At 30.7% G+C, this 13442-nt stretch overlaps 1 protein-coding gene across 1 annotated transcript in view; it reads left to right on the top strand.

Moving 5' to 3' along the window:
- The window catches only part of LOC129912013 (tetraspanin-9), a 290881-nt gene that overhangs the window by 273881 nt on the left and 3558 nt on the right, over positions 1-13442 (top strand). Inside the window, exons 3-4 of the mRNA XM_055990093.1 lie at positions 11920-12111; positions 12177-12371. Coding sequence (XP_055846068.1) covers positions 11920-12111; positions 12177-12371 — 387 coding nt within the window. The remainder of the gene's footprint in view (positions 1-11919; positions 12112-12176; positions 12372-13442) is intronic.

Below are 13442 nucleotides of genomic sequence, written 5' to 3'. Positions count from 1 at the left end.
TCCAAAATTCACAAAATTTGGAATACAAAATAACGATCCGTTCCAATTTGTTTATCACTATATTTCAAGATATAGAATTTTGAAATACAGAATTTTAATTATACAGTATAATAACAGTATCATAAAGTATTATACAGAATTTTGAAATAAAATACTTTATTATGAGCCACTTCCTCTCGAGTTTTTTGCAAAACAATTATAATTATCATACAAATCAAAATGTTTAATAAAAAAAAATTATTTTTATAAATCAAATTTTTGAAAACGCACAATTGTTTTTTTTTTTTGCTACAAAATGGCATTAAAACTTTGTTTCCAAAAAAATATTTATAAAAACGGCTCTAACGATTTTTATTTTTTTTTTTTTCTAAAATTGCATACAGAAGATGTCCAGTATAACGAATACCCGACATAGTGAATTTTCTGTATGTGCCCTTATTAATGAAAGTGGACTAAGTTACTACTAAAAATACGATCAAATCTAGCATAAAAAAAAAATGTTATTTAACGGGTAAAGTTATTTTGAAAGCGAAATTGCAGTAAATAAACTTCTTTATTGCTCCTTCAGTGGTTTCAAGAACGAAATACAGTTAAATCGTTATAATAAAATTATTAGGTACCTATTAGTCCACTTTCATAATTATGGGCATTGTTTTCGTTGTAAAGATCAGTTAAGTTTCTAAAAAATTCAAATGTTTCATTTTATATAACCTTTCGGGATTTTGGGTTTTCGATATTCTGGGTTTCAGGATTTTGGATTTTCGGGATTCTGAGTTTTTTGAATTCTGGACTATCAGGATTCTGGCTTTTCGGAATTCCTGATTTTCAGGACTTTGAGTTTTCGGGATATTTTCACCCCAACACTTGTTTAATTTCAAGAAATAAAAGCTAAACAATTGAAATTTGAACTTGATGAAAAAAGGTAACATTAAAAAAAAAGTTCATGCTACCCAGTCGTGCGTTTTATCGATACCAAACATGAATGGAAAACTTCCCTAAGTAGCACATACTTTGGAAATTTTGAGAGACTATGATTAGAATAGGGTAAAACATGTGTTTTTTTTTGGCGATTTTAAATAAACCATTAGAAGTGCAAAATTATATTGCCTAATCAAAAATTTAACAATTTTTATGGATATGGATAGATAAAACTAATTTAAGAATAACTTCATTTAAGAAAAAATTCTAAAAAATTTAGAAACTAAGCTACAACGTTTTGTTTGAACGTACACGTGTTGGGGCTATGACAAAATGATGATTTTGGGTAGGAGACATTTTTTTGACAATTCTAAAGGTGCCAGGTGAAAGATGAGGGAAAAGAAATCAGGCGTCTGATACGGATTTTTTTCCAACACTCTGCGTTTCGAAATAGGAATTTTTGAAAAACACCTTGTTTTTAGGGGTATTTTTGGATAGTTTTTGTTTTCTTAGCTTTTTACTTGCGATATAGGTAGGTACTATATATCAAGTTATGCATTCCTACAAAAAAAAAAATTTGAGATAACATTTTTCCATAACATTACGATGGTAGACAATGCCAAAAAAGTGGGTCCCGGAAGTCCGTCTGTCTGTCTGTCTGTCAGTCTGTCAGTCTGTCAGTCTGTCAGTCTGTCAGTCTGTCAGTCTGTCAGTCTGTCAGTCTGTCAGTCTGTCAGTCTGTCAGTCTGTCAGTCTGTCAGTCTGTCAGTCTGTCAGTCTGTCAGTCTGTCAGTCTGTCAGTCTGTCAGTCTGTCAGTCTGTCAGTCTGTCAGTCTGTCAGTCTGTCAGTCTGTCAGTCTGTCAGTCTGTCAGTCTGTCAGTCTGTCAGTCTGTCAGTCTGTCAGTCTGTCAGTCTGTCAGTCTGTCAGTCTGTCAGTCTGTCAGTCTGTCAGTCTGTCAGTCTGTCAGTCTGTCAGTCTGTCAGTCTGTCAGTCTGTCAGTCTGTCAGTCTGTCAGTCTGTCAGTCTGTCAGTCTGTCAGTCTGTCAGTCTGTCAGTCTGTCAGTCTGTCAGTCTGTCAGTCTGTCAGTCTGTCAGTCTGTCAGTCTGTCAGTCTGTCAGTCTGTCAGTCTGTCAGTCTGTCAGTCTGTCAGTCTGTCAGTCTGTCAGTCTGTCAGTCTGTCAGTCTGTCAGTCTGTCAGTCTGTCAGTCTGTCAGTCTGTCAGTCTGTCAGTCTGTCAGTCTGTCAGTCTGTCAGTCTGTCAGTCTGTCAGTCTGTCAGTCTGTCAGTCTGTCAGTCTGTCAGTCTGTCAGTCTGTCAGTCTGTCAGTCTGTCAGTCTGTCAGTCTGTCAGTCTGTCTGTCTGTCTGTATAAGGAGCTACAGCCTAAACGGATGGACAGATTGATGTCAAACCTGGTATGCAGCGTTATTTGGCGACTCTCCAGAGGGGTTTTTGGAATTAATTTTTTTGGACCAAAAATAACGGTACTTATCATATACCGATTTTAGGAAAATTGAAATATCTCGAAAACGGCTCCAACGTTTTTGTTTAAAAAATTCAAGTGTTAGTTTAAAATTTAGGTCTATCTTCTAATGAAAAAATTTTTTTTGAAAATCATTATTAACGGTACCTGCCATAGAACCGTTTTTTTCAAATCCGATTATCTCCAAAACTGCTTATTCGATTTCAACGAAACTTTTTGTGAAGAAGCATTTATATAATTTAAATATAAGCCAAAAATTAAATTTTGGAAAAAATAATTTTTGGATTTTTAAAAAAAATTTGAAATTTTTTTTTTGAAAAATCAAATTTTCGAAAACGGTACATTTAATTTTTTTGAAATTTTGTTTTTAGATGTTGATTAGTGATTTCTACAAAATGGCATACCAATTTTGTTTTTAAACTTTTTTTCCAAAAAATTATTTATAAAAAATTAGTTTTTTTAAAAAACGGCTCTAACGATTTTGAATTTTTTTTTTCTAAAAATGCATGTTAATATATCAATCAAAACTGCATACTTGCTTGGGAGGGCAATTTAATTTCAGATTTTATTTTATTTTTTTTTTTTAACGAATTTTATTTTTTTTTCCAAATTTCTATATAAAAAGTCTTAAAAATTTAAGCAACTTTAACTCTAAGAGCAAGTTCGTGCGACCCCAGTCGTGCATTTTATTTCTTAATCGATAGATTTAAAAAAAAATTAAAAACCAAGTAACAAATGGTTTTCTAAAACTAAAACATAAGGTAGACCATTGACGAAGTAGGGATTATAGGTAGGGGAATTTTTTTTTTTTGACAATTTGAAAAACGTCATTCTAAAGACAATAAAAAAAGTTAGGGGTCTAATACAGATTCTTTTTTAATTTCTGCGTTTCGAAATATGAATTTTTGAAAAACACCTACTTTTTTGTAGCGTTCGAAAAATGTCAAACGTATTAAACCATATAGTCTATAACCGTGTGCATGTTTGTGCAAAAAATTGGTATTTTAAAATGATGTTGGCCGAATAACGGAGAAAACAAGTTTTTTTGTCCCAAGTTTTTTGACTGTTTTTACCCGTTTTCTTATTTGTATCCTTTTTTCTTCAACAGAGAAATGAATGAAATCTAAACTGTTGATAGATAATAGGCAGGACTGTATTCTCGTAAAATTTGAATCAATTTTGTAGTCAGTTTTGAGGTAACGGTAAAATAAAGTTCTATTTTTCAACACGTTCTGTCTTTTGATCTAGAGCAGATAAAAATTGTATTGAACTTTATTGCTGGATAATATAACCTTTCATTTGATATATCATACATAACGGTAAATTGACTACAAACTACACAATGTTAAATTTAAAAAAAAACTAAAGAAATACCTCAAAACACCTGTGAAGATCTGTTGCCCATGACCAGTCACCAGTGTGGGAAGTACCGTATTCTCAGTTTGAAATTTCGACATGGGTGGCTTTAAAAAATTCTTACTTATTTTGTAGACATCGTAGAAATATGATTGAAGCGTCATATGAAAGGTGAAATAATAAGCTTTCTAACGACGTTATCACGTAAAATTATCGTCCGTAAGCCGACTTTACACACAACCACTTTTTTTTCAAAATCAATTCATGCGGTACTATTTCATTGGAACGTTAGAACCATTTTCTTACTTTTTTATTTTCTCCCAAAATAAAAAAAAAATAAAAAAACAAGAAAATTAGATTAAAATTGGAAAAATGCACTAAGAAAATATTTTTTTAAAGCAGTTGTTTTTCCAAAACTTAAAAAAAAGTATTCAGCAAATACAAAATTTAGGTACCTACTGCAACCGAAAAAAAATTGCATTAAAAAAAATTATTGCAACTCAAAAATATTTGCATTGAAAATAAAATTTGTATTGCAAAAAAAAATATTTTATTATCTTTGATATAATTTGAATTAAAAATATTTTGCATTAAAAACAAAATTATTGCAAATAAAAAAATGTTATTTTCTCAGCTTATCCCAGCTATCGGTTGTTAATTTTATAAAAATACCCTATATCTACATCCGTTCAGACTAAAATTTTGCTTTGGAAAATTGTTATCGTGTTTTAATTCCATTTCAAACACTTACGTAGCAGTTTTATCCTTAAAGAAATAATCAATATATATAATAGCTTATGCAACCTGTACAATCATCGTTCATGGTTTGCAACTAACAACTTACAAGGGACGAGAAGATGTTCATCTTTTTTTAATTAGAAGAATTCACACAACTTACACTCAACAAATCACATAACGTTGAAATTTATTTTTCTCTCAAATAAATCGTCTGAACATGAACCGGAAATATTGAACCATAGAAATAGCGCATCACTTTGAAATTTGTTGCCATTTCTTTTTAATACATAAGCTGATAAGTCGTAATCAAGATGAAAGCATTTCAGGAAATCTATAAATCCTTCAACCTTTCACTATTTCCACCTTAACTTCTTAGTTTTTTGTTTTCTTATTAATTATCCATTTTAATTGATTTCTTGTTCCACTGTTGCCATGGCAGCAAAAAGAGTACCTATATACGTTCGTTTCGTTGCGTGGTGCGAGTGGAGAGTGCAACGAACGTTCAATTAATACAAAGACTTTCTGTGTGGCACAACTTGTCTGTGTCCAGTTCTTTTTCCTCATCGTCATCGCACACAAATAGTGCGCACCAAGTCAATAAAGCAGGCCATTAGAATTAAGGCCACGTACACAGTACCTACATTCAACACACATATCAACTTCAAAGTGGCAACAACACAAAGTTAAGAAAACCCCACGTGCTGATTGCTTTTCCTGCAAAATAAAAATGAAAAAAAAAAAAACAACATAAATATAAACAAAAAGGGTAAAAGTAGGGCGGCAAAGGTATTTACTTAAACGAAAAACAACAAGTCACTTAAGAAAGTAAAGTACTCTACGAGTCGAGTCGAGTATCTCATCAACTACGATTTAAAATACACATGTAATTTACATGTTGTTGGTACGTTTTGTTGAAATACACAAAATCACTATTTTTTCGAAAGCTATTCGTGTTTATAGAATTGAGTTCAAACATAACTTTGCACTGTAACAAGTTAGGGTAAAGAACTTAAATCCCAAACAAACGAAATAAGAAGAAAAAGAATAAGAACTAAGACTTAAAAGCTAGAATTACTGACTTGGCATACATTTTTTCAGATTGTTTATTTTTTTTTTTTTGACAAAGATATTTCCTTACTTTTAACTTCTTGTGCTACAAAGTTTTTAAGAAGGGCTAGTTATGGATATGGAAAAATAATAATAGCATAGCTTTAACAAACCTACCTATATTAGTAAAGGGTATACAAAATTGATATTACTCTCATCCTTGTAAGATTTCAGGTTATAAATCGTCACCAAACTTTTGACACTTTCGTAAATTGTATTTCCTTTGCCGAAGCTTTCAAACTTTAAGCTGAATTTTGTACAAAGATTTGTCTATCTAATCTGTAGATCTTATCTGCAGGTACTACCTACAAATGTAAGTTAAAAGACACGCATGTAGGTACCTAGAGAACCTACTATGTACATTGTACAGTGCTGAGCAAAAAAAAACTTTATTCGCTTGTATTAACAATACCGAACAATTTTAATTTAAAAGAACTTAGGTCTTACAGGCATATAGTTATAATTATGTATAATTACACAGGTCGGCAAAAAACAAAATAGAGTCGGGAGCAAGAACTCTGTAAGGTGATTTTAATTAACTTGAGTGTGCTGAATTCAAAACTGTTAACAGATTTATTCCATCACGTCTAGTTTTTGAGCTCTGCTCATCATTATTTTCGCTATAAAGTTCCAAAAACTAATCTTGAATGAAATGTTTTTTTACTTTTGATCTAAAATATATAATTTTCCGTAATATTTTGCCTTTTTTTTATACAAATCATGAATCCAAAACTGGAATTTACTTCAAATCTGCTTCAAAAAACCAGAAGTTCACTTAACCACCAAGATTTTGAGATATCATAAATTTCTATATCAAATATCTTTGAGAAAAAATTGTTTTGAAAAAAAAAAAAAAATAAACATATTTAAGACGATAAAATATGGCTTTTGGAGATTGCATTAGTAGTTTTGAAAAAAAAAATTAACGGTGATGAAATTCAACGCCAAAAGTACCAACAAAATGCGTTTTTGACCTGTTAATATTCAAATATTTCGAAAACGTGACGTGCCAGTGAAATTTTGACTTCGGAATCAGCACACAAAAGTATGGTTTGGTTCAAGCTCTATTTTCGTTGCCGACCAGTGTTATTACAATGTGCGACTTATAGTTCAGTCAATTGGGAAAAATCTAAAAAAAAATTGTGACTCAGCTAAAATTTTTGATGCAGCATTGATGAATGATGAGGGGTTTGTTCTTAGTATAAATATCAGTCCGCGTATGAATTGGTCTTGTGAGGATGGGGCATCCGCATCCGTCATATTGAAAAACGCTTAGGTCTCAAAATTTCGCTAACGACTTGTCGCACTGAAAATTTGCAAGGGTCTTTTTAATTGGATATATAGCTATCTTTATTTCTGTTATAGATATCAGCATCATTTTCCTATAAAAGTTATAATTTCAGAGTTAGAGCACTGCAAACTATCTCGTTTTGAGTTTTTTTTTCTGTAAAACGGTTATTAAAAATGTCAAAAAACAGACCATTTGAAGTAAGTTTGAAAATATTACTTTCATAAGAAAATGGTGAGCAAAAAAGATACGTTTATTTTCAATCAAAAAGTTCTTGCAAATTTTCTGTTCCATAAGTCGTTCTCGAGATATTGAGACCTAAGAGTTTTTCAAAATGGTGGACTTTACCCCCTTTTCATTAGGTACTGAATCCAAATTTTGTTGGTTTCACAACTTTTTTCACATCAACTGCATTTGACTCCTCATGGACTGAATTAACTGGATTATGGTTTGCCCTATGTCTTTCCAATCCCGAGATATCAAACACCGATTTTGTTCCGTATCCATCAAAATCAACATTTTCTAGAATTGTTTTGTGCCATAAACCATTTTTTAGCGTTTTGGAACAACTTTTCCATATAATTTTTGGCAATTTTTTTGTAAGAATTGTTTTGTTCCACGTGCATACCAAGTATTTAGTATTGGTTTGTGCCACCTCCATTTCAGTTTCAATGAAGGACACAAGTCAAAAAAGTTGACTTTTACGTTAATTAACGTAGTTTATTAAAAATTGGTAGGTAAACTAATTGTTTTAAAAAAAATTCAAAATAAACTCCTATCGAACATTTTTGGAGTACCAAGTACGCAAACCTTTTAATGCGTTTTTCTCGAAAAATTGACATGGGCGTATGAAACAAAACAATTCTTGGCGACGTCATTGAGAAGTTAAAAAAAATGTTGCCAGACTTTTTCAATGCCAGACTAACTAAGAGTTATTAGTAAATAGTAAATTGGGTCCTTGCCATAAAGTTAAGAATGTCACGTTACTCCTCGGTACAAGAAATTAAGTAATGGACCGGTTTGGTAATTATCCGGGCGTGAATTCCACAGGGTACGTTTTTTGGAGCTTATCCCCTTTTGTACGTTATTTTTATCAAAAAGTATGAATTTTTAAACTTTTTTGAAGTCAATCCGTATCTACATAATATGCGCAAGTAAATGGGACAAAAAAATTCAAGATATTTCGACAAAAAACTTTAAAAACTGAGCAAAAACTGAACCGAAAAATTGTATTTTTTTTCGCTTGGGCCTAATAATATGGCAAGGTACTGTAGAACAAAATACCCACCGACTTTAAAAAAAAAGCTGATATTTTGACACGTGAATTTTCGATTGAAAATTAGGGTGTTTTTTTGATACTAAGTCAAAATAAGGTGAAAAAATAAATATTTTAAATCAAATAAATTACAATGTAATTTCTTAGAAGAAAACTTTTTTTTTGAAAAAGATAAAAATAAAAAAACCAAAATATCGTTTTTTTTTTATTTTTCACCTAAATTTTGAGGTTATGTGAAAACATTCTTCAAACAAAAGTTTTAGATCTTTTTATTACCTATACAACTATGCGATACAACTTTTTTCCATAGGACTTGAAGTTTTGCCGGAAATCAAGATATACCATTTTTTAACATTAAGAACTCAACCCACCCACTTCCCGAACTCGGCTCAATCGTAATTTATTTTTCCTTTCATTTTTATCATATTCACCTCCTTTTCCAATGGGTTTCATCCTACTATGATTTTTTTTTGGTTTCAAAAATTATCGACCCTGGGCTATTTAGACCAGTGCCAATAATTTTTGAAAATAAAAAAATTATTAGCAGCATATGGGTGGTGGGAAAATTTAGGATAAATGGTATATGAAAGGGGAAAAATAAATTGCAAACAAAAAAATGGTGGAAAAGGGGATGGGTGGGCGAAAAAGTGGGGTGGGTGTTAAAAATCATGGTTTGTTTACGATTTCTGTCAAAATTGGACGTCCTATCGAAAAAAGTTAAATGCAAAAGTTGTAGGTAGTACAAATGTCTACAACTTTTACTCAAACAATTTTTTTCTATAACCTCAAAAATATTGAAAAAAATGCAAAAATACGATTTTTTTATTTTTTATTTTTTTCTTTTACAAAAATAGTTGGATTTTAACAAAACTTGGTTAAAAATTACTTTGTTATATTTTCTATCTATTAAAAATGTTAATTGAGAAAAAAGTTAATTTTTGGATTTTTGACGAATTTAATTTGAAAAAATAGTTTATTTTTCAATCAAAAAAGTTACCGAAAAAATTTTTGATTTTTGAAAAGTTTGGAATGCAATTATTTAGCTTAAAACCGTTTTTTAAAGATTGTGTGGAAAAACTATACTTTTGTTTTAGAAAATATTGAGAAAAATTGAAAAAAACAAAAAAACGATTTTTAAGATTGATTTTTCCGTAAATGACAGTAATATTGGCGAGAAATAATTTTCCATAGAAACCAAATTATACTTTTTAAATGGTCATTGACCTTTTTAATTTGAATCAAGTACTAGAACAGCTCTAACGTGCAAAGTTTTTGAGATATTGAATTTTGAACGTCCCAAACACTATTTTCTTAATTTTTGGCATGATAATATGTCAAAAACGTGATGTGATAGAATTTTTCTGACTTCAGATTCGAGCTTAGCGGTACAAAAAAAACCATTGGAAAAATATACTTTGATTTCTATAAAAAAAAACTTTTTGACTAGTGAAATCGAACGGGGCAGAAAAAATCGAATGTCTTGTCTTGTTCACTAGTCAAAAAGTTTTTTTTTTTATAGAAATCAAAGTATATTTTTCTAATGGTTTTTTGTGCGCTGAGCTCGAATCTGAAGTCAGAAAAATTCTATCACAATTTATTTTTCCCCTTTCATATACCATTTATCCTAAATTTTCCCACCACCCTTATGCTGCTAATAATTTGTTCAACTTTTGCCTTCTGAAAACCGGATTGGCACTGGTCTAATTAGGGAAAAAAAATTTAAAAAATATATATTAATTTTGTCAAGACTGTCAATTTCAATATAAAATTGAATGATGTCTTTAAGTTTTTGAGAAACATGAAAAATAAAATATAAATAATACAGTAAAATAAGCTGAAAAAGGGGTAAACCTCGGAATGAATTCTAATAGAAATTTTTTTGCTCAATACCTTCGTTTTGACATTCTATAACATACCTCAAAAGTCTAGAAAAATCTCATGTCCGCAAGTCGCGATTTAAGGCTCAAACCGCGAAATTAAAATTTTCGAAATAAGTATTAAAAGACAATGGTATTATATGCACAAATGATACATGATTTCGAGGTATTTTTTAATGCTGATTCCAAAAAATCTAAAATCGAGGCAATCTGACATCTCTAAGAAAAGTTACCTGTTTTTCTTTCTATATTTATTTGGATATTCTTTAACTTATTTCAAACATCTAAAAAATTCTCATGTCCGCAAGGACCAATTTTTCAATACTCAGATAAACCTCAGTTCGAGCTTATTCCTAGGAATAAACGTTTTTTTTTATATTGACATTTGGCATTTTTTGTTCTTCTGATAGTCTAACTGAAGATTGAAAAATCAGGGCTTAGTTTTCAATTTTCTCAAAAACAAGATTGGCTTTTTTTTTTCTTATGTGATATGTATGTATACCAAAGGAGCCCGAAAATTTAGTCTTACCCCGGGATCCCGGCAACTCAATGTACGTTTCTGGAAATTTGGTATATTTTCTTGTATAAAATAGTAATAGACTTGCATCAGCACACAGCACTGTATAATCTGACAGATGAAACCAAAATTCGAGTGAGTGTCATGGATTTCAGTATTAGACATTTTTTTTTTTTTAGCTCCATAGGTAAGGAAGGTATGCCTTTATACAAATCGAATGCATGACTGACGTGTCTAATGGATTTTATTAGACAAATTTCTTCTTTGAAATTCGACCATCAAAATTTCGTTGCAATATAAAACTGTCTTACATTCAAATGAATACTTTTAAAAGGTTCAAACTCAAATATTAAGAGTTCAAGTATCATGTGGCCTAGTTATGAATGACTTCAAACCAATATTTTCTCTTCGTCCAATTCAAATTTTTATCATAAAAACAATATTTTAATAACCAATTTCACTGAGATCCCAAAAACTTCATCAATTCTGAAATCCTTTCGTGATTTTCTTAACAAATTCTGTCAACAAAGTTCCATTCCATAGCTTTGGGGCTATCATGATGGTCATTAAGACAAAAAAAAAATAAAAAGAAATACACAATATAAAAGCAAATTTCTCGCTACTTTCCTCGATTTTTATGTTGCAGTGTTGCAAATAGTCATCGCTTATAAGGATTCGTGCCTGGAGAAAAATGATACAAAAAATGAAAACCAAAGAAGAAGAAAGATAAGCCGCTAGTCATTTGCAGATGCAGATTGTTTTTTTGGTTGGAATGCATCCACCAAGATCCAACATAGATTACTTGGTAAAGATTAAGCTTGCTATAAACGAGTCCAAGTCAATGTCAAGATTATTTTTTTCGAGGCTGCTCTAGCTGGTGTAAGGGTAGTAAGAGGGCAACTTGGTAGTGCGGATGAGAAGTAGTTAGATTTTTGGCGAGGTCATCATCATCGTTGAATTACATTTTTGGTGTAAGGAGAGAATTATTATCCTTGCGCTCTGTTGATTTTTGTTTTCATGAATTGGTTCATTTATTATTTAATTAAAAAAAAAAAAAGCTCTGAAGGGTAGAATTAGCATTATTTTGTGAATTTAAATGAAGGAGAGTTCCACAGAAATGACGATAAATAAAAAACTATTTTTTTTTTGGAAAAGTAAATTTTTGTTATTTTATTTTTCGAATGATAACGTTGCTTGAGAGCTTCAAGGATTTGAGTTCAAGCCACTAGAAGATTCATTTCATTTTTTTTTCCAACTAAAAAACTATTTTTGATAGACTTCTGGAATTACTCTTAACTCTTTTGGTCTTATTTTGAAACTTTTATATATTTTCAATTTTTTTGTATTCTTTTTTCAGATATGCAGTTGTGCCTTCCTCGGTGCCGGTCTATGGCTAAGATTATCATATCAAGGCTATGCCACATTATTACCAGATCATGAAGCTTTAAGTGCGGAATCATTATTTATTGCTGTGGGAGTGTGTGGTTTTGTTGTATCGTTTTTTGGATGCTGTGGATCATGGTTCCAATCACGTTGTCTACTTATTACAGTAAGATTTATTAATCCATTATGGCAATTTCATACATTTTTTTGTATTTTTTTCTCTATTTTTAGTATTTCGTTTTGATTGTGTTTTTATTCCTAAGCGAGTTCCTAATCGGTTCAATTGCATTCCTATTTCGTGGTGGATTAAGTAGAACATTAGCTAATGAATTGAGATTTGGCATTGAGAAGCATTATAATGCAACGGATAGAGGAGGTTTGGCAGCACCATCAGTGGCAGCGATATGGGATACTATGCAGCAATCGGTAAGTGGAGGAGATTAGTAAGAAATATAAATGGAATTTGCAATTAAAAACACAAATGAATACGAAACGAAAAATGTTTTGTTGAAAGTTGGATTTAGGTAGAAAACAAGATGGGTCTGTGCTTAGACGGGATACCACAGGTATATTTTTGCATAAGAAACATTGAAATAGAAAATATTCAAAACCGGAATTTATTTTTTGCTTTATTTTTTTTTTAAGGAAATATTTTTAAAATAAATTTGTTCTTGAATGTTGAAAAAAAAAAAATTAAAATAAAGTTTTTGTGTTATAAGCCTTGTCCATTCCTTAGAAAAAAAAAAAAGCAGTACAGATTTCTAGGAGTTTTCAATAATTTTTCAACATCACGTTTTGAACGAATAATTGTCCAAGAAAAAAAAAATAAATATTAAAAAAAAATATATAAAAATTATAAAATGCACGACTCAGTTGCACGTACTTGCACTCTGTAAAAGTAGATCTCGGTAAAAGTAGATAGATAATACACGCAGGAAAATAATTTTTAACCGAGAGCTTTCTTCGGTGGGTTAAAAAAACATGTGTCAGCAATAACTTAGGGTGATATGCATAAAAACGTAGTACTTACTTAAAGTAAAAGATGAAAGTAAATACTATAAATTCTAGTAAAAGGTAAAATTCATAGTATATACCTACTTAATTTCGTATGCATAAAAAAAGTACCTGCTAACAGGCAAATACTTTAAGTATATACTGAATTCATCCAAGTAAATACTATAATTCACCCAAAAATGATAGTAAATACTTTTTTTTTAAGATTATTTGTATTCGTTTGGTGTTTACAAATAAATTGTTTTGGAAGTTTTACGGTTTAATCCATTATAAATTTACTGTTTCTAAATTTGAGTTTGTGAACATCTGTTCGTGCTATTTTGTGAGTCAAAAGTAATTCAGCAGCAGAGATGAGTAGCAATACGAAAGGTTTGTCAATAAGCCAAATGCACTTAGCTTTTGTGCGAATTTTAAAAGTGCATAATGTACTTATGAGTAAGTCACAGCAACCCTCTATTAAAAAAGCTAAGACGGAGGCTATAC

Source organism: Episyrphus balteatus, chromosome 2 (genome assembly GCF_945859705.1).
Source record: "Episyrphus balteatus chromosome 2, idEpiBalt1.1, whole genome shotgun sequence".
In the NCBI taxonomy this organism is placed as follows: Eukaryota; Metazoa; Arthropoda; class Insecta; order Diptera; family Syrphidae; genus Episyrphus; species Episyrphus balteatus.
Note: the sequence above shows the minus strand (reverse complement) of the source record. Positions and strands in the feature narration are given on the sequence as shown.